This window comes from Rana temporaria, chromosome 9 (assembly GCF_905171775.1).
Source record: "Rana temporaria chromosome 9, aRanTem1.1, whole genome shotgun sequence".
In the NCBI taxonomy this organism is placed as follows: Eukaryota; Metazoa; Chordata; class Amphibia; order Anura; family Ranidae; genus Rana; species Rana temporaria.
Genome location: NC_053497.1, coordinates 22484181 through 22503123, shown reverse-complemented (window position 1 = coordinate 22503123; position 18943 = coordinate 22484181). Strand labels below are relative to the sequence as shown.

The 18943-nt window shown below is 48.1% G+C and overlaps 1 protein-coding gene across 2 annotated transcripts in view; it reads left to right on the top strand.

The window, feature by feature from the left end:
* Nucleotides 1–17260, top strand: part of LOC120913182 (ras-related protein Rab-7a-like) — a 61485-nt gene extending 44225 nt beyond the window's left edge. For both annotated transcript variants that reach the window (XM_040322953.1, XM_040322954.1), the window contains exons 5-6: nt 13034–13159; nt 16939–17260. In XM_040322953.1, coding sequence (XP_040178887.1) covers nt 13034–13159; nt 16939–17028 — 216 coding nt within the window. In that variant the 3' untranslated portion in view covers nt 17029–17260. The remainder of the gene's footprint in view (nt 1–13033; nt 13160–16938) is intronic.
* Nucleotides 17261–18943: the final 1683 nt, after the last annotated feature.

Below are 18943 nucleotides of genomic sequence, written 5' to 3'. Positions count from 1 at the left end.
TGTATTTATTATGAACTTGGAGAGGTGAACTATATCTTGCTATGAATCGAAGGGGAGAAGAAAGATCAAAGCTTCCACTGCTGACTTTTTTCAGTCACTGGCAGTGGCAGCTGGTGCTCAAAATTTTTGGGGGGCGCAAACGAAAAAAAAAATTGCAGCCTCACTGTGCCCATCCAATGCAGCCACTGTGCCATCAATTGTCACCACTGTGCCATGCCATCAAACGCAGCCACTGTGCCATTAATTGTCACCACTGTGCCATGCCATCAAAAGCAGCCACTGTGCCATTCCATCAAACACAGCCACTGTGCCATGCAACACAGCCACTGTGCCATGCAACACAGCCACTGTGCCATCAATTGTCACCACGATGCCCTTTAATTGTCACCACTGTGCCCTTTAATTGTCACCGCTGTGCCCTTTAATTGTCGCCGCTGTCCCCCTTAATTGTCGCCACTGTGCCCATTGATGTCGCCGCTGTGCCCTGAAAAAGTGCCCCTTTTCCCCCCCGCCCGGCACTTACCTTTTACTGGAGTCAGCCATTCACGTCCCTTGATGTCTTCTACCGCCCTCGATGACTGACAGGCGTCTCAGCCAATCAGGTTACCGGTAGCCAGAATCGGCCAACCTGATTGGCTGAGACGCCTGTCAGTCTTATACAAGGAGTGCATCCTTAGTGCGTTCCTTGTATAAGCTTCCGGGACCCGAGGGCTGTACTCGGAAAGCCTATCAGAGCCGTTGGCTCTGATAGGCACTTCCGTACAGCCAACCAGCTGCCGTTATTCAGATGGCCGGACATTGAGCGCCGACCATCTGAATAGAACAGTGGCTGCGGCGATAATAACATAGATTCCTGCAATGCATGAATCTATGTTATTAGACTCAGTGGCGGTGAGAGCCAGAGGGGGCGGCGCTCCAGCGCCCTCTATGGACGAACCGCCACTGTCACTGGTTATTTAAAAACTTGTAAAAAAAAAACTTGACCAGTTTCCCAGCCATGATGTGGTCCAACAGAAGCACTGGACAAGCCAACATGTGAAAAAGGTGCAAATAAACGCGAGTGGGAACGTGAGGTTCCCACTACGCATAAATGTAAATGCAGCCTTACAGCCGGCTCTTCATAGAGCTCCTCCAGGAGCTTCTTCATTGGAGCCATGGGACCCCCAACATTAGATTACTCATCCCTTCATCAGACATCTCTCCCCAGCTTCCACCCCCCAAAGCCTACAGATATTCCTGGCCTCCTCACACCCCCCCTCCCCAATGATGACCGACATTCTTCCCTAGCCTACTGAAATCCCTTCTTGCTGAGAAACCCACCTCCCTGCCTCCTCACATGCACCCACCCCTGCAGATAGACCTTTTTCTTTCATCGTCTAAGGCACCATTTACACTTGTGCAACCTGTCATGCAACTTTGGACAAGTCATTCCCCATGTTTTCCACTGAAACACATTCATATATGTGCGATTTAAAGTTGCAGCGACTTCAAAGTAGTTCATGCACTACTTTGGTTCTGACTTTCATGCAACTTGATGGCTGTAGACGTAACCCTCAAAAGTTGCATGAAAGAGTTACCTGAATGTTATACAATGCAACAGTTGTTCATCACCCAAGTGGCAATTCTCTCTTCCATATACCCACCCACCCCCTGCAGACATACATATTTATTTATATATTTGTTGGTGGCCTCATTTAGCCACCCCCACCCCCCCTTCCACGCTCAAAAACGTACCTCCTTTGCAGTCTCTACCCCCCACCCCCTCTTACAAATATCCCTCCCCATCTACTGCATCACCCAAGTTGCCAGTTATCTCTGCCAAAAACTTGACTACGTTCTTATCCTTCTCTATTCTATCCAGAGCTAAAAGAACAGTTTGGGCTATATACTTTATTCAGCTGTGCATAACTTCATCTATTTTTTCCCCCTTGGCTAATATTTTTATTTTATGTTTTGCCATTTATAAGCTTTGGCCCAGATTCAGGTAGAACCGCGCAATATTTGCGTGGGCAAAGGGCAACGATTTTTGCTCTGCGCCCACGCAAATATTTCGATTTGCCCGCGATTCACGGAGCAGTAGCCCGTAAATTGCGCGGGCGCTATGCTAATTTGCCCTGCGTAAGGGCGCCTAATGTAAATGATCCCGCCGGGGGCGGGAATCATTTAAATTAGGCGCGCTCCCGCGCCGAGCGAACAGCGCATGCTCTGTCGGGAAACTTTCCCGACGTGCATTGCGGCAAATGACGTCGCAAGGACGTCATTTGCTTCTAAGTGAACGTGAATGGCGTCCAGCGCCATTCACGAATCACTTACGTAAACGACGTGAAATTCAAATTTCACGAGCGGGAAGGGTGGCTATACTTTAGCATTGGCTGCGCCTACTATGAGTAGGAGCAGCCTTATGCTAAAGTCGCCATACGGAAACTCCGTACCTTGCGTGCGCATGGCCCGCGCAACTTTTGTGAATCGGTGGTAGTATGCAATTTGCATACTATACGCCGATCACAATGGCTGCGCCCCCTAGCGGCCAACGCAAGAATGCAGCCTGAGATATGAAGGCATAAGGAGGCTTATGTCTGTCATATCCTAGGCTGCAGTCCGCGTAGCGATGTTCCTGAATCAGGGGCATTCGCTACGCGGGAGCAAAACAGCTATTGCGCCGCGCAACCTATGGTTGCGCGGGCGCAATAGCTTCTTGAATCTGGGCCTTTGTCTACAATACAAATGTGATACTAAAAATTTTTGGAAATAATTACTGTAATGTGTCTAATATGTGTATTTACTATGATCATCCGCGCCATCTACCGTATTTTTTGCTCTATAAGACGCACCTCACCATAGGATGCACCTACGTTTTAGAGGAGGAAAACTAGGGAAAAAAATATTTTGAACCAAATGGGCTGGCACTAGGGTGACCACATTTCCAAACTACCATTCAGGGACACCCTCCCTTCCCAAAAATCAGCTTGTGCTGTAACGAATCACAGCACAGTGATTGGACACAAGAGGCGGGATTTATGATTTCTCCAATCACAAGCAGGGGGCGGGATTGTGTTCCTCCAGGCATTCCCGGGCCAGGACAAGTACTGTCAGTAAGTAAAGCAGTGATGTGGCGGCCTTTTTTGGGAGCATCAGATTGGCCCTGGGGGGGTGGCTGTGTCAGTTTCATTCCGGGACACTGTATTGTCCTGGAATGAATGTGCCCGGGACAGACCTGCAAAATGCGGGACTATCCCGGGCAATTCGGGCACGTGGTCACCCAATCCCTGCAGTGGGTGGTTGGGCTGGCACCCGATCCCTGGCCCTGTTGTGGCTTGCTGGTACCTGTGAGTGAGGGGGTAACCAATGTGGGTACACTATACCATAGATTTACTAATGGCAGTAGGTGAGCAGGTGTCCTGGAACCAATTTATTTCATTAGTACTTGCCATGCTTTATGTCATTATAGCGCTATTCTAAACAAAAAGACAGAATACAGTGTGCATTTTTTATTTACAGTAGAACTAGTCTTTTTTTCCTTTTTTTTTTTTTGTACATCTGCTTGCCTGTAGATTAATCTGTTTAGTTGGTAAAGCTTGGCCTCCCAGTGACTGAAAGACTATACCCTCCATATAAACCACAGTTAGTCTATGACTTCAGAGTTCTCTGGTCTGGCTGCTGCACCTGTATCCTGGCTCACGCTTGGCTGGCGGCTGTACACACCATTCCGCAGTTGTTTGCATGAGAGGCGTTGAGTGGCTAAGACGGGTGTTCTGTAGAGACATATTTTAAACGTGGCACCCATACACTATGTACATGACCTTCTATTGCAGCAATCATGCAAATGTTATTTAGATCAGCACCATGATCACCTCTTTATTGATACAGGTGGGTTATTTACCCGCTTGCCCCCTGGGCACTTAAAGCGGAGTCCTAACTAAAAAAAAAAAGAAAAAAAGTTAAGTCAGCAGCTACAAATACTGCAGCTGCCGACTTTTATTAATCGGACACTTACCTGTCCCGCGTTCCAGCTATGCGGAGGAACGAATCCACGCTCCTCTCTCCCTCCTCTCCGCGGTGCCAGCATTGCCACCATGGGCGCCAGGCTGTGGCTTCACAGCCACGCATGCGCAAGCCACGCTGCACACTGACTGTTCGGGCAATCATCTGGGACCTGTGACTTGTCCCAGATGATTGCAGAGAGGGAGGAGGGGGAGAGGTGAACTTCCTTCCGGCACCCCGGTAGGAAGTGGGAGCTGGATCCCTCTAAAAAGAGGATATCCGCTCCCCGCCCAAAAAAATGTGGCATGTCAGGGGGTCACCATTTTTGGGTGGAACTCCGCTATAAACCCCCTTCCTGCCCAGACAAATTTTCAGCGCGGTCACAATTTGAATGACAATTGCGCGGTCATACAACACGCTGTTACTAATCTGGTTTACATCACATGATCGGCTGTCATTAGCTGACCGCTAAGGGACTGGGATTGGCTCCTTAGAGCGATCTGTGATCAGCCGAGTCTCATTGACTCTGTGATCACAGAGCGTGCGGGGCGCATGCAAATTGGAGACCGTCCTATGACGGCCTCCCGGCAAAGTAGGTCTGTGCTGCAGCCGTCATTCAGCTATAGCGTGGACGCAAAGGAGTTAAACCTCAAAACCACTCTGGCTTTCACACTGGGGTGGATTGAGAGGCGCTTTTCACTCGCTAAAACGCCTGAAAACCGCCCCAGTGTGAAAGGCATCTTAGGAGCAGGCATACCTTCCAACTTTTTGCAATAGGAACAAGGGACACCTATAAGCAAAAGTATGTAGACATAGGACACACCCCCTGCCACCCCCTTAAAGGAGAACTATACAAAAAAACACTAGTTAGAGTGGAAGTTCCCCAAAAAATTAACTTTTAACATTGCATTTACCACATTAATGACAATTGGAATCGGCTGGTTTTATTAAAAAAAAAACGTCTGTACGTACCGTTTGCTATATGCGTTCTCACCGCCACTTCCGGGTACGATGGTGGGGCTGGGTGTTCCTAATTGATGGACAGGCATCCGACCGACGCATACATCGCGTCACGAGATGCTGAAAAACGCCGAACGTCAGTGTGGCTCTATACGGCGCATGCGCACCGACGTTCGGCTTCTTTCGGCATCTCATGACGCGATGTATGCGTCGGTCGGATGCCTGTCCATCAATTAGGAATGCCCAGCCCCACCATTGTACCCGGAAGTGGCGGTGAGAACGCATATAGCAAACGGTACTTACGGACGTTTTTTTTAATAAAACCAGCCGATTCTAATTGTCATTAATGTGGGAAATGCAATGTTAAAAATGTATTTTTAGGGGAACCTCCACTTTAAACCCACAAGTGCTTTTTTATTTTTTATCCACTACTTTTCCTTTATATTGGCATTCTGAAATGTACCAATCCAGAAATGTAGAACCTGGATGAATGCTTTAGCACGGTGATAAATATAGATCAGGAGGTCTATGGTGGCCCCCCTCCTCTTGTGCGCGCTCGGCCGGCCTACCCTCTAATTTGCGCATTACTTAATGTACCAATTGCTGTCCGGTGTCGGCTTGACTTCCGGTTCTTGCCCCTCTTCAGCGAGCACACGTCTTGCCAGTAGATGTGTGGCTCAAAATGTATCTCCCTCACGCTTTGTTTTTTGGGTAAAGTGTTATAAACGGAGGGGGAGACTTCACCCCCCCCCCCGGCTCGCTGCCTGGTTTATAAGTCCCGATGTGTTTACCTGTATTTCTGTTTTTAATGTTCAACTCCTTTTTATGTTATGTTGAATAATGAATGGCTTACTGTCTGTTGAAAGTGCTTCTGACAACGTGTGTTGTGATGTACTACTTTGCCGTTGACAAATAAAGATTTAAAGATTATACAAAAAAAAAAAATATATATATATATAGATCAGACCAAAATGGGGGACAAATGATGAGTACAAGAGGGACTTTGTTCCAAATCAGGGACAGTCCCTCGAAATCAGGGACAATTGGGAGCTATGGGAGCAGGTATGCTGGCTGCAAAAACTAACATGAGTTTCACATACGCACTCATTCCTCTTATCACTTCAAATGTATCCTAATCCTCAAACTAGCCTTAATTCTTATAGTTAGGCTAGGGTTTAAGATTTTTAGCCAGATTCAGATAGCTTTACGCCGGCGTATCAGTAGATACGCCGACGTAACTCTGAATCTACGCCGTCCTAAATTTAAGCGTATTCTGGAAACCAGATACTCTTAAATTAAGCTAAGATACGTGCGGCGTAAGTCTCCTACGCCGTCGTATCTTAGGGTGCATATTTAGGCTGGCCGCTAGGTGGCGCTGCCGTTGAGTTTGGCGTAGAATATGCAAATGACTAGATACGCTGATTCAGAAACGTACGTGCGCCCGGCGCATTTTTTTACGTTGTTTACGTGCGGCTTTTCCGGCGTAAAGTTAGTCGAACAAATAGCTGGCCCATTCAATGTTAAGTATGGCCGTCGTTCCCGCGTCGAAATTTAAAATTTTTACGTTGTTTGCGTAAGTCGTCCGTGAATGGGGCTGGATGTAATTTACGTTCACGTTGAAACCAATATGTCCTTGCGGCGTACTTTGGAGCAATGCACACTGGCATATGTACACGGAGGGCGCATGCGCCGTTCGTAAAAAACGTCAATCACGTCGGGTCACCATCCATTTACATAAAACACGCCCCCTCATCCTCATTTGAATTAGGCGCGCTTACGCCGGCCCCATTTACGCTACGCCGCCGTAACTTAGGAGGCAAGTGCTTTGTGAATACAGCACTTGCCTCTCTGACTTACGGCGGCGTAGCGTAAATACGATACGCTACGCCGCCTGAAAGATGCGCCGCCGTACCTGAATCTGACTATTTGTGTATACTTTTGTTGAGGAAAAAAAAACACAAAAGGCCCGGATTCACATACAGCGGCGCACAGTTATACCGGCGTAGCGTATCGAATATACGCTATGCCGACGTTGCGCAGAGCGGCGAGCACAGTATTCACAAAGCACTTGCTCCCAACGTTGCACCGGCGTAACGTAAATTCGTAGGCGTAAGCCAGCCTAATTCAAAGTAGGTGGAAGTGGGCGTGATCCATTTAAATGAAGCACGACCCAAAGCAATTGATGGGCTGAAAGAATGGCGCATGCGCCATCCCGTGGACGCATCCCAGTGCGCATGCTCAGAATCACGTCGAAAATACTCCCTAATATACGTCGAATCACTGCCTACGACGTGAACGTAACCTACGCCCAGCCCTATTCACGTACTACGTAAACGACGTAAAAAACAACGGCTGTGTACCCTGGTGCAGCCATTTTCATTGAGGGTGCTGACTTACACCTGCTATACGAGTCGTAACTTTACGCCGGACGTACGACTTACGTAAACCGCATATATTAATGTGCCGGGCGCAAGTACGTTTGTGAATCGGCGTATCTCACTCATTTGCATATTCGAATCGTAAATCAATGGGAGCGCCCCTTGCGGCCAGTGTAAATATGCGCCCACGATACGACGGCGCAGGAAACTTCGGTCGGTCGGAAGAAGCCTATTTTCAGGCGTATCTAGTTCTGTGGGCACGGCGCACAGATACAACGGCGCACATTTAGGCTGCATTCACGTTGTAACGCCGCGTACACGGCGTATTTTGCCGCGATTTGTTTCTTTTTTTTACAAAGAATTTCCATTGATGTCTATGCCCGAACGCCAATGCCGCCTGAAAAAAAGGGTCCGGGATTGTTTTCAGGCGGCAGGCGTACGGCGTTTCCGCGTTCGGCGTGAGATGTGAACCATCTCATAGACATCAATGGAAATTCGCCCCTCCAGCGGCACAAGCGTCGCGCTTCAGGCTTTTTGTCGCCTAGGTGTGAATGCAGCCTTACACTTGCGCGGCGTATCTCGAGATACGTCGGCGTAAGTGCTACGTGAATCCGGGCCAAAGACTTTAGGTAGATGTACTGTGCAAAGACTTTAACAAACGTATATGATTCCTACCTTTTTTCAGCAAGCTGTTTCCAGAATATTTCCTGGATGTAAAGGTCTGCACTCGTTATAATCACTTGCTGCACATTTAGTGTACTAATGAGGAAATCTGCATCCCTTTAGAAGTAATTAACCAGGGCTCGAGTCCTGCGGGAACGCGTGGGAACGACGTCCCTGCACTTTTTTCACAGCAGGAACGCGCGTTCCCATTGCAGGACTCGAGCAGAGAATAGGTGGGAAATGAATGCAGTGTTTACTAAGTGAGGGGCGGGGGGGCACACACTGGGGGTGTCAGGCCGGCGCCCCCCCTCCGATTGAAGCGGAGACTGCAGGCAGGTTAAGCAGCGGAGTGGCAGGCGCCCACCCCCCGCGCGACTGAACAGACAGCGAGGCTGAGCGGGCGGGTTCAGAGACAGCGCGGATTAGGCAGCGGCGCGCAATTTTTAGAAAACACGTGGAGAGAAGAGCCTGAGGTAGTGTGGCTTTGCGGGGGTGCGAACCGCACTGTAGCGACACCCGGCCGTCAGATCCCTCCCTGCTCTCCGTGCTCTGATCTCCGTGCAGCCGAGTGAAGCGGCCCGCCTCCCCCTCCTCCTGTATGTCTACACAGGGGGAGGGGATCCGACAGGTTCACGAGTGTCTGGCATGTCCCGATCATCTCAGGTACATAAGGGTTACTGAATGGGGGGGGGGGAATCTACACTGAATGGGGGGGGAATCTGTACTGGGGGGGGGGTATGTACTGAATGGGGGGGGGGGAATCTGTACTGAATGGGGGGGAATCTGTACTGAAGAGGGGGGGGGGAGAATCTGTACTGGGGGGGGGGGGTATGTACTGAATGGGGGGGATTTGTACTGAATGGGGGGGTGTGTACTGAATGGGGGGGGGGAATCTGTACTGAAGGGGGGGGAGAATCTGTACTGAAAGGGGGGGATCTGTACTGAATGGGGGGGGGGATCTACTGTAGGGGGGTGGGTCTGTACTGAATGGGGGGTGACTGCACTGTAGGGGGTCTGTGTAACATGCAGGGGGTCCATAACTGTTAGGGGGGGTGTCTGTGTAACATACAGGCGTCCCGAGCTGTGGGGTGCTGTGTAATGTAAAGGGGTCCAGAGTGCTGTGTAATGTAAAAGGGTCCAGAGGGACAAGGACTGTGTAATGTAAAGGGGTCCAGAAGTGCAAAGTGCTGTGTAATGTAAAGGGGCCCAGAGGTGCAAGGTGCTGTGTAATGTAAAGGGGCCCAGAGGTGCAAGGTGCTGTGTAATGTAAAGGGGTCCAGAGGTGCAGGGTGCTGTGTAATGTAAAGGGGTCCAGTGATGCAGGGTGCTGTGTAATGTAAAGGGGCCCAGAAGTGCAAGGTGCTGTGTAATGTAAAGGGGCCCAGAGGTGCAGGGTGCTGTGTAATGTAAAGGGGTCCAGTGATGCAGGGTGCTGTGTAATGTAAAAGGGTCCAGAGGTGCAAGGTTCTGTGTAATGTAAAGGGGCCCAGAGGTGCAGGGTGCTGTGTAATGTAAAAGGGTCCAGAGGTGCAAGGTACTGTGTAATGTAAAGGGGCCCAGAAGTGCAAGGTGCTGTGTAATGTAAAGGGGCCCAGAGGTGCAGGGTGCTGTGTAATGTAAAGGGGTCCAGTGATGCAGGGTGCTGTGTAATGTAAAAGGGTCCAGAGGTGCAAGGTTCTGTGTAATGTAAAGGGGCCCAGAGGTGCAGGGTGCTGTGTAATGTAAAGGGGCCCAGAGGTGCAAGGTGCTGTGTAATGTAAAAGGGTCCAGAGGTGCAAGGTGCTGTGTAATGTAAAGGGGCCCAGAGGTGCAAGGTGCTGTGTAATGTAAAAGGGTCCAGAGGTGCAGGGTGCTGTGTAATGTAAAGGGGCCCAGAGGTGCAAGGTGCTGTGTAATGTAAAAGGGTCCAGAGGTGCAAGGTGCTGTGTAATGTAAAAGGGTCCAGAGGTGCAAGGTTCTGTGTAATGTAAAGGGGCCCAGAGGTGCAGGGTGCTGTGTAATGTAAAGGGGCCCAGAGGTGCAGGGTGCTGTGTAATGTAAAGGGGTCTAGAGGTGCAGGGTGCTGTGTAATGTAAAGGGGCCCAGAGGTGCAGGGTGCTGCGTAATGTAAAGGGGTCTAGAGGTGCAGGGTGCTGTGTAATGTAAAGGGGCCCAGAGGTGCAGGGTGCTGTGTAATGTAAAGGGGTCTAGAGGTGCAGGGTGCTGTGTAATGTAAAGGGGCCCAGAGGTGCAGGGTGCTGTGTAATGTAAAGGGGTCTAGAGGTGCAGGGTGCTGTGTAATGTAAAGGGGCCCAGAGGTGCAGGGTGCTGTGTAATGTAAAGGGCCCAGAGGTGCAGGGTGCTGTGTAATGTAAAGGGGCCCAGAGGTGCAGGGTACTGTGTAATGTAAAGGGGTCCAGAGGTGCAATTGTGGAGACCTAACCTACCTAAGACAGTGTTGTATCACAGTGGCTTAGCTATGTTAACTGTCTGACGTTTTTGCTTCTTGGGGGGGGGGGTTAATTTACAATGGTATTCAGCAATGAGGGGGTTAATGTACTTCCACTGATGCATTGGTGACACCAGTGTCAGTGTTTATTACCCCTATTTGGTGCAGCATGAAAGGGTTCATACACAATGACACTGGTGTCACTAATGCAGCACAAAGGGGTTAATTACCTGCCACTGGTCACCAATGCATCAGTGGCCAGTGGTGTATTTGATACTACCCACCCCATACACTCCGCACCCCTCTCATCTACATACCACCCACCCCCATAATTGTTTATTTTTTTGGTGGGGGAGTGGATCTTGGGTGGGAGTTCCCACACTTTTTTCCCCAGGACTTGACCCCTGTAATTAACCCTTAGGAAGTATCTCACCAAAAATAAAATTCCTAATGAAGAGCGTGCCTAAAGTTTTACTTTGTGTCTTGGGCAAAGTGCAGCTAACCTATAGTTTTCGTGTGGGTAGGGTTGCCACCTCATCCCTTTAAACCCAAACACATATGAATTACACAGGTTCTGTGGCTGATTAAGGTGGTAATTAAACTCACTTAGTGCCTTACCCTCAGAACCCGTGTAATTCATATGTGTTCGGGTTTAAAGGGATGAGGTGGCAACGCTACGTGTGGGTTAGCTGCGCTTTCCCATGGACTTTTATGAGGTCCTGTGGTTTTGATGCAGTTTCAGAAAGCGCACCTGCAGCATACAGGACTTTTGGTGCACTTTCTGAAACTGCACCAAAACCGCAGGACCTCCAAAAAGTCCATGGGAACTCACGCAAAAACTGTGGGTTAGCAGTGCTTTAGCAAAAGAGCGGCGGGGCAGGGTGAAGTCGCCCTTAGTGCAGACCCTTGAGGAAATCGGTGAGCTGTAGACACAAGTAGGAAATTACATTTCTAAGGGTGTTCTGTACATCAGTGGTTCTCAACCCTGTCCTCAAGTACCCCCAACAGGCCATGTTTGCAGGTTTTCCTTTTATCTTGCTTTAAATCCGAGTCAATGGCTTGGTATTTTGGACAGCTATTTTATCTAAGGCCCCTTTCACACGTTTACGGACTTGTAATGCATCCCTATGGGATTGCAGACGTTAGCGGATGATGCATCCGCTAACGTCCGCAAAGATCCGCGTCCGTAAAGATCCGTTTTGAAAGGACCCTAAGAGAAGTTCCCAAAACAAGGCCCGTTGGGGGTAATTGAGGACAGGGTTGAGAACCACTGATGCACATCATCTGTACAGAACGCCTCCAGGTTGCAATACTGCATTGAATTTTTTGACAGCAGCTTTATATTGAAATAGAAAGGTAATTTTTTTATTAAAATACAATTCTGTGGCCCTTATATATGCTATAATATTTTAATAAAAGTGGCTTTCCCCTTTAACAATTTGCTCTACTCTCTGGCCTGAAGTAGCTCTACTTTAACCCGGAAAGGCCCAGTTGGTGTGAAGGAAGAAAGAATATAGATCATGTGACCACTGTCAGGGCCGGCGCTACCTATAGGCAAGGTAGGCGCCAACCTAGAGCGCACATCAGTCAGGGGCGCCAGAGGTGCCGCCTCCTCATTGGCCGGCTGTGCGGGTTAGGGACAGCCTGAGAAGGAAAGGGGGCTTCTGACCGCAAGAACCCCGTTCTTATCCCCCTACAGGCGAGCAGATGGTGGATCCCGGTATGCCAGGTAATAGCAGCTGAGTGAGCGGTGACGGTGACAACTGATGATCTTCTGCAGAGGATCCCCGGTGTACAGGGGCTGGAACTCCTCACTGCCCCATGACTGAGACACAAGGCTAGTAGGCCTCCGCCTGCACTGCTGCCTGGGACTGCCTGTTCATAATACTACCCTAGCCTGTTCATAATTCTACCCTAGCCTGTTCATAATACTACCCTAGCCTGTTCATAATACTACCCTAGCCTGTTCATATACCTGTGTGAATGCACCCTTAAAGTTCAAAGCAGATAACAGGATTTCTTGACTTAACAAATGTGACTGCTACTAATATATTGCATAATATGGGTTTGTATTGTCCGTTATGCATTTGTACATTTATTCCTTTTTTTTTTTTTTTTCTTACATTTGAATGGAACAGGCATGTGTTCTAATAACATACAGTATGATGCTGAGCCAAGGTGTATTGTAACTTTTGGATATATATATATATATATATATATACACACATACATACAGTATATATGTGTATATAATATATATATATTGTAGTAATATAGGTACAGCCCACACTAAGGCTGGGCTCACACCGCAGCACGCTCCGGCTCACAGCAGGAGTCCGGTGCGTCTCCATTCACCGGTTCAGGTCTGAGTTTTTTCAGCCCCAATTTTGGGCTGAATTTGGACCTGAAACAGACCAAAAGACGCACAGGACTTCTGTGCAATTCACACCGGAGCCACATGAACCGTCTCTATAGAGAGCCAGTCACAATCTCCTGCTATGCGAATTGGATAATGTGAACCCAGCCCTAATCAACTTTAATAAGATGTAAACTTTTGGTAAGCATATATTATAAATAATATATTTTTATAACAACCTCCTCACTTACCTGTATTTTATTACAGGTTTCTCCTCGGCAGGCACAGGAGTGGTGCAAGTCATGTAATGCAGAATACTTTGAAACCAGTGCAAAGGAAGCAGTGAATGTAGAGGAAGCATTTGTGCAAGCCGTCAGACTAGCCCTTAAGCATGTATGTATATTTGTGAAAATCTCTTATTACAATGTATGGGGGTAAGTGATACCACTAGCAATTTAATATCTTGTTCATCCTACATCATTTATTACTTCCATACAACACATGAAAGGTCCAAAGTACAAACAGCAGTGAGGGGAATAAGCGGGGAGAAGTTGAAGAAAGAAGGCATCTTCAACATTATTGTGTTCAGACTTATGTGAATTGGATGAGGATTTCCTTGCATCCAATTTACATGACAGGAGAGTGTGCCTGGCTCTCGATCGAGACGGTTCACACACCTCCGGGGCGGCCCGCATTAAAGAAGGGTCCGGTGTGTCTTTTCAGGCAGAAATTTGCACCCGAAACGGTGTATAGGGACGCATCGGACCCCTCTACTGTGAGCCGCAGCCAATGTGACCCCAGCCTTGAATATCCTCATTTACACAGATATTTGTGCAGCCCCGTGCAGGCAGTCCCAATCAGGTCAATTGGGACTCGGCGGTTGTGTAGACACAGCTGCTGCTCCCAATCTTGACATTTGTCCATGCAACTTTTGCGTCCCAGTTGACCTGAATGGGACTGCCTGCATGGGGTTGCACAAAGATTTCATGCCGGATAAACAAGGTCCTCGCATGGGTGTATGGTAATATTCTGCCTGTGTGAACAAGGCCTAACTATGTTTTTCCCCAGCTGATTCCTGCCATTCAATAATAAGACCTGGTACATGCTAATAATAGGATTTTTGTACTCACCGTAAAATCCTTTTCTTGGAAGTCCATGGACGGACACAGCTTCCTTAAGTCTTGACATTTGGGTTATGTTCTGTCTATGAGGAGAGGACTAGGCAGACATGTTAGATATTTAAAAACATGTAATTATACCAAAGCTGAACAGCCCCGCCAAGGGGGCGGTCTCTCTGGTCATAACCCCTCACCCTGCACTCAGCAGCTCAGTTCGTCAAAAAGCAGTACAAACATAAAAAGGAGGGGTGGGTGCTGTGTCCGTCCATGGACTTCAGATAAAAGGATTTTACGGTGAGTACAAAAATCCTATTTTCTCTTTTGTCCACGGACGGACAAAGCTTCCTTAAGTCTTGACATTAGGGATGTCCCCAAGCAGTGTCAAAAAAAGAGGGGTGGGAACAGCATCAAAACAAACTTCAACAAACAGAGCTTCTCAACGGAGGAGTTGCAACCTTAAATAGCCGCCTGCAAAACCTTGCGGCCGAAAGCAAGCCCACTGGTCGGAAAGCAGGGAGGTCCACCTAGCTGCAAACTCGCGAAGGTAACCCCAAAACCGAGAGTCAGGCGGGGCAAACCTTCATGCAGTCGCAGATTTGTTCGCAGGCTTGTTTGGCTTGCTTACCCGCGGACCCGGACTGACGAAAAAAAACCTTCTGAGCGGAAAAGGAGGGCCCTGGCCTACGGCGTGGCTCCTTACCCTTTATGGATTGTGGGAGCAGCGTGCTCTTACCCCCAGTGACATTCTTAATAATGTCATCCAGCGAGGCTCCAAAAAGTCTCTCACCCTGGAAGGGCAAATCAGCCAGAGCCCTTCTTGGAAGTCTGGTCCGCGGACCAGCATTTTAGCTAAATCAGTCGACGCAGTACCACAGCAGATACTGAGGCTCTGGAAATCAGGGGAGCCGTGTCCAGGGCTGCATCGCAGGTATATTTGAGGCCATGCACCAACTGGTCAGCCAGCTCTACGCAGACCGGGGAAACCTGTTGCTTCTAAAAACTCCTGGTGCAACAATTTTGCCCATTCCGTAAGTGTCTGTGACACCAGGGCCGCAGCCAAAACTGTCCGTAATGCTGACCCCAGCATGGTGAACATGGACCGGGCCACCGCCTCGGACCTCCTATCTGCAGGATCCTTAAATGCAGGGGTCCACTCAACCAGAATCGTGGTCACCTTGTTTAACCTGGATACCGGGGGGTCCACATTTTTTCAGAAGGCTCTCCTCAAAAGGGTAATGGACCGCCATGCGTTTTGGGACCGAAAAGCTCCTCTGCGGTCGTTCACATTCTTTGTCAATAAGTTTGATAAGTTACACAAGGAAACACCTTAGTAGTGTGGGTCAGCTTGTGGGACCCAAAAGGGACCGACACCTTAGAAGATGCCCCAGCCGCATTCTCCAGCTTGAGGGTTTCCCGCACCGCGTGATAAGTGCTCCAACAAGTGCCTTCTCCTGCGCTGACCCGGACACGGAGTCCTCCTGACTGTCCGAATGGTCCTGGTTCGCATACTCTAACACTTCAGAACAGGGGTCATGTGTCACAGCCAGGCTCGAGTCTGATTCAGAGCTTTCCCCAGAAGATGGTGGGGGAAGGGAGTGTTTTTTACCCCCCTTTCGCCCACACACAGCCTCCACCCTGGCAATAAATGATTCCAGGACCGCCGACAAAGCGTCCACAGGTACCGCAGGGGCAGGGGCACCGGTTTCTATCACCGGAATGTCTGGGGAAGAAACGCCAGCTTCTGATGCCATGCTGACCCGCTCACCTGACAACCACTCAGGGACTAAGTCAAGATATAAAAAAGGGCCCACCCTCCTAGCTGCCCAGACTGAGGGGTATTCCCAGAGGACTCACCGCCCTGAGCCAGGCACTGCCGTCCGCTCTAACTCCTGCACAGTGTGTGCCTAAGGGGTCTCTGAGGTGATCTGCTGTTCGTGCCGGTCAGAATGACAAACTAGCGCTAAAGGCCAAAACCTGTTAAAAAAAAAAAAAAAAAAGATGTCCGCCTGCTGCCTCAGGAAAAAAGAGCTTGAGCTACAGGAAAATGGTTGATTGCTGTATTAGCCATAGAAACAGCACGGCTACAAGAAAATGGCCGCCGCTGTATTAGCAATAGGAACAGCGCGGCTACAGGAAAATAGCGCTGGTGCATCCAAAATGGCGTTGAATAGTTTCTGAGGTAAAAATAAAGGCCACAAAAATACTGGGTACCCGAACAGAGGCCTCAAAAAAGGCAGACCACCCACACTAAAGTGGACCCGGACACCCCGCAGCAGCCCCCAGCCAGGACCCGGAGCCCCCCTCAGGGACCCCCTGGTGAGGTACACAGCAGGCCCAGCAAAGCATGGGGAGGAGGGATGGATGGTCTTCGGGACTGGGCGTTCCTATTTGATTGACAGGCTTCCGACGGTCGCATACATCGCGTCACGATTTTCCGAAAGTAGCCGAACGTCGGTGCGCAGGCGCCGTATAGAGTCGCACCGACGTTCGGCTTCTTTTGGCTACTCGTGACGCGATGTATGCGACCGTCGGAAGCCTGTCGATCAAATAGGAACGCCCAGTCCCGAAGACCATACCCGGAAGCGGCGGAGAAGATCTATCTCTAAAACGGTAAGTACTGCTTCGATTTTTAAAAAAACACCCGATTCCCCTTGACAAAATGAGCCTCAATCTAATGTTAAAAATTTGTTTTTCGGGTGAACTCCCGCTTTAAGGAAGCTGTGTTCGTCCATGGATGAAAGAGGAATTTTTTTTTCATTCAACTCAGTGGGCTAAAGGGGGAAAAAAAAAGGGCATGAACTGGGGCATGTGTTGTGGTGGCCCAAGGAATGATATGTAGAAACCTGTGCCAAACACCTCATCTAATGGTATAAATAAGCCTTCGCAGGTAATCGGTGACAGTAATTAAAATGTGGGTCTTTTGTAAAAGAATAGTTCTTCACATACCATATCAACCTTTGATAAACGAGTTCCACCGGGGTAGGACAGGGTAATTACAAAACATTTGCAGTCTATAACTGCTCTTCCTTTATCAGTTGTTCTTTTTCTTAACAGCACGAAGTACCTGGCAATAAGGCTAATGAAGAATCCGTGAATTTGTTAGAAAAGTCAGAAACTCTACACCATAAAAAATGTAACTGTTAATTCTAGAAGCGCCCTTCTTACCTCAAACATGAAGGTGCTTTTTCCATTTATCAAAAACTACGACAAAGTCTGAGATCTTGGAGAACCTAACTTACATGGAATTCAAAGAAAACCAGAACCTTGATAAATATGTGTAAAATATATATATATATATATTTCTGTTTTGCATGGACAATACAGACCCTATCCTTTAGCCTAGGTTCACACTGCTGCGAATTCAAAATCGGTAAAATGCGCGATTTTGCCGTGATTTCGGCCGCAATTTAATGTAAATCGCGCCCCGAAATCGCAAAAAGTAGTACAGGAACTACTTTTTGAAATCGCAGATGCGGTGTCGCACTGTCCTATTAGGACAGTGCCATTGCTGACAATTGCCGCCGATTTGAGATGCGATTTGACATGTCAAATCGCATCTCAAATCGTTCCAAATCGTACCCAGTGTGAACCAGGGCTAAATCAGAGAAAAGGATATTCTCCCATTAATATACAGCTGGGAAAAGTTTTTGGAATTTTTGCTTAAATAACTCTTACAATGTTATCTGGACTGCACCAAAATCTTGGCAATAAAGACAGCCTTGTCTTATTTAGTATACATTTTACATAGCTGCGTTTTTTTAGTATAAGCTGCCAAAAATGTTTAAAATATGCAATTTACAAAAAAAAATTTTTTTTTGGGAGTATATTTCATATTAAAGAGGGGGTTCACCCTATAATTTTTTTTTTTTTTTCTAGCATTAAATTAAGCATAGTAGCGCGAGCTACAGTATGCCTTTATTTATTTTTTTAGCCCCGTACTCACTGTTCAATCCTATAGTGAAGATTCCGACTCCCCGCGCCGTATCTTTTTTTTTACCCGACGCAACTTTATTGTCCCGTCGCAATCCACAAAGCCCGACGTAACGTAATTTCGCGCTATGCACGTCGGGAAAATGACGTCACGAGCATGCGCAGTACGGCCGGCGCGGGAGCGCGCCTCATTTAAATGGGAATCGCCCCCTGGAGAAGAGGAACGCTTTGTGCCGGCCGGATTTAAGTTACACCGCTCAAAATTTCTAGGTAAGTGCTTTGTGGATCGGGCACTTAGTTAGAGATTTTGCGGCGGTGTAACTTAAATGGAAAAAGTTACGTTGCGCCGGGTTTTTGAGGATTAGGCCCAAGGTTCCCAATAGTGTGAGATCAGTACTGTTTGTGAAAGCAGGTTCCTAGTTCCAAAATTAAATGTAGATTCCTTATTCCTCAGCATGGGGCATCATGCTAGGAAACAAAAATCTGCGTTTTTGTAGGCAGCAAGGAGTTAAAGCTGAATTTGGAGCAAACCGTTACACACAGGAAGCTAGTTCATCTATTTGTTTTAATCTAGTGCTGGTACTTACACAGCCCTGTCTGGCAAGGACAGAAGACCTGATTACTGCAAAGTAGCAGCAGGTACTGGTCTTGTACGGTCGCCATCATGTGACTGGACAGTGAAAGAGGGCTGCTCTTCCATATTGGATGTCACACAACTCTACCTATCCAATACAGAACGTCCATAACATTATTTTAGTTTAATTCACAGGGTGTGTTACAGGAACACTGGATTTCTGGCAGGATTAATGGGTATTTGTCTGTACTGTGAATAATGTAGGCGATGGTGGGGGACTAGCTGGATCTATAATACTCGGCCTGTCAATGAACAATGACAGAAAAAAAAAAATGACAAAAATGAATCAACTGGAACTAAAAACTCAAAAAAAGAGCTAGAAATAGGGATGCACTGATACCAGTTTAAGACCGAGTACCGATACTTTCTCTCAAGTACTACCAATAACTGATACCTATTTTTAGTGAGTGAGTGCTTGTGATGACGTCACGCCCGGGTCCCCGTAAGTAAACAAAGCCGCAATTGCGGCTGCTAAGCAACAGCAAGCATGAGATC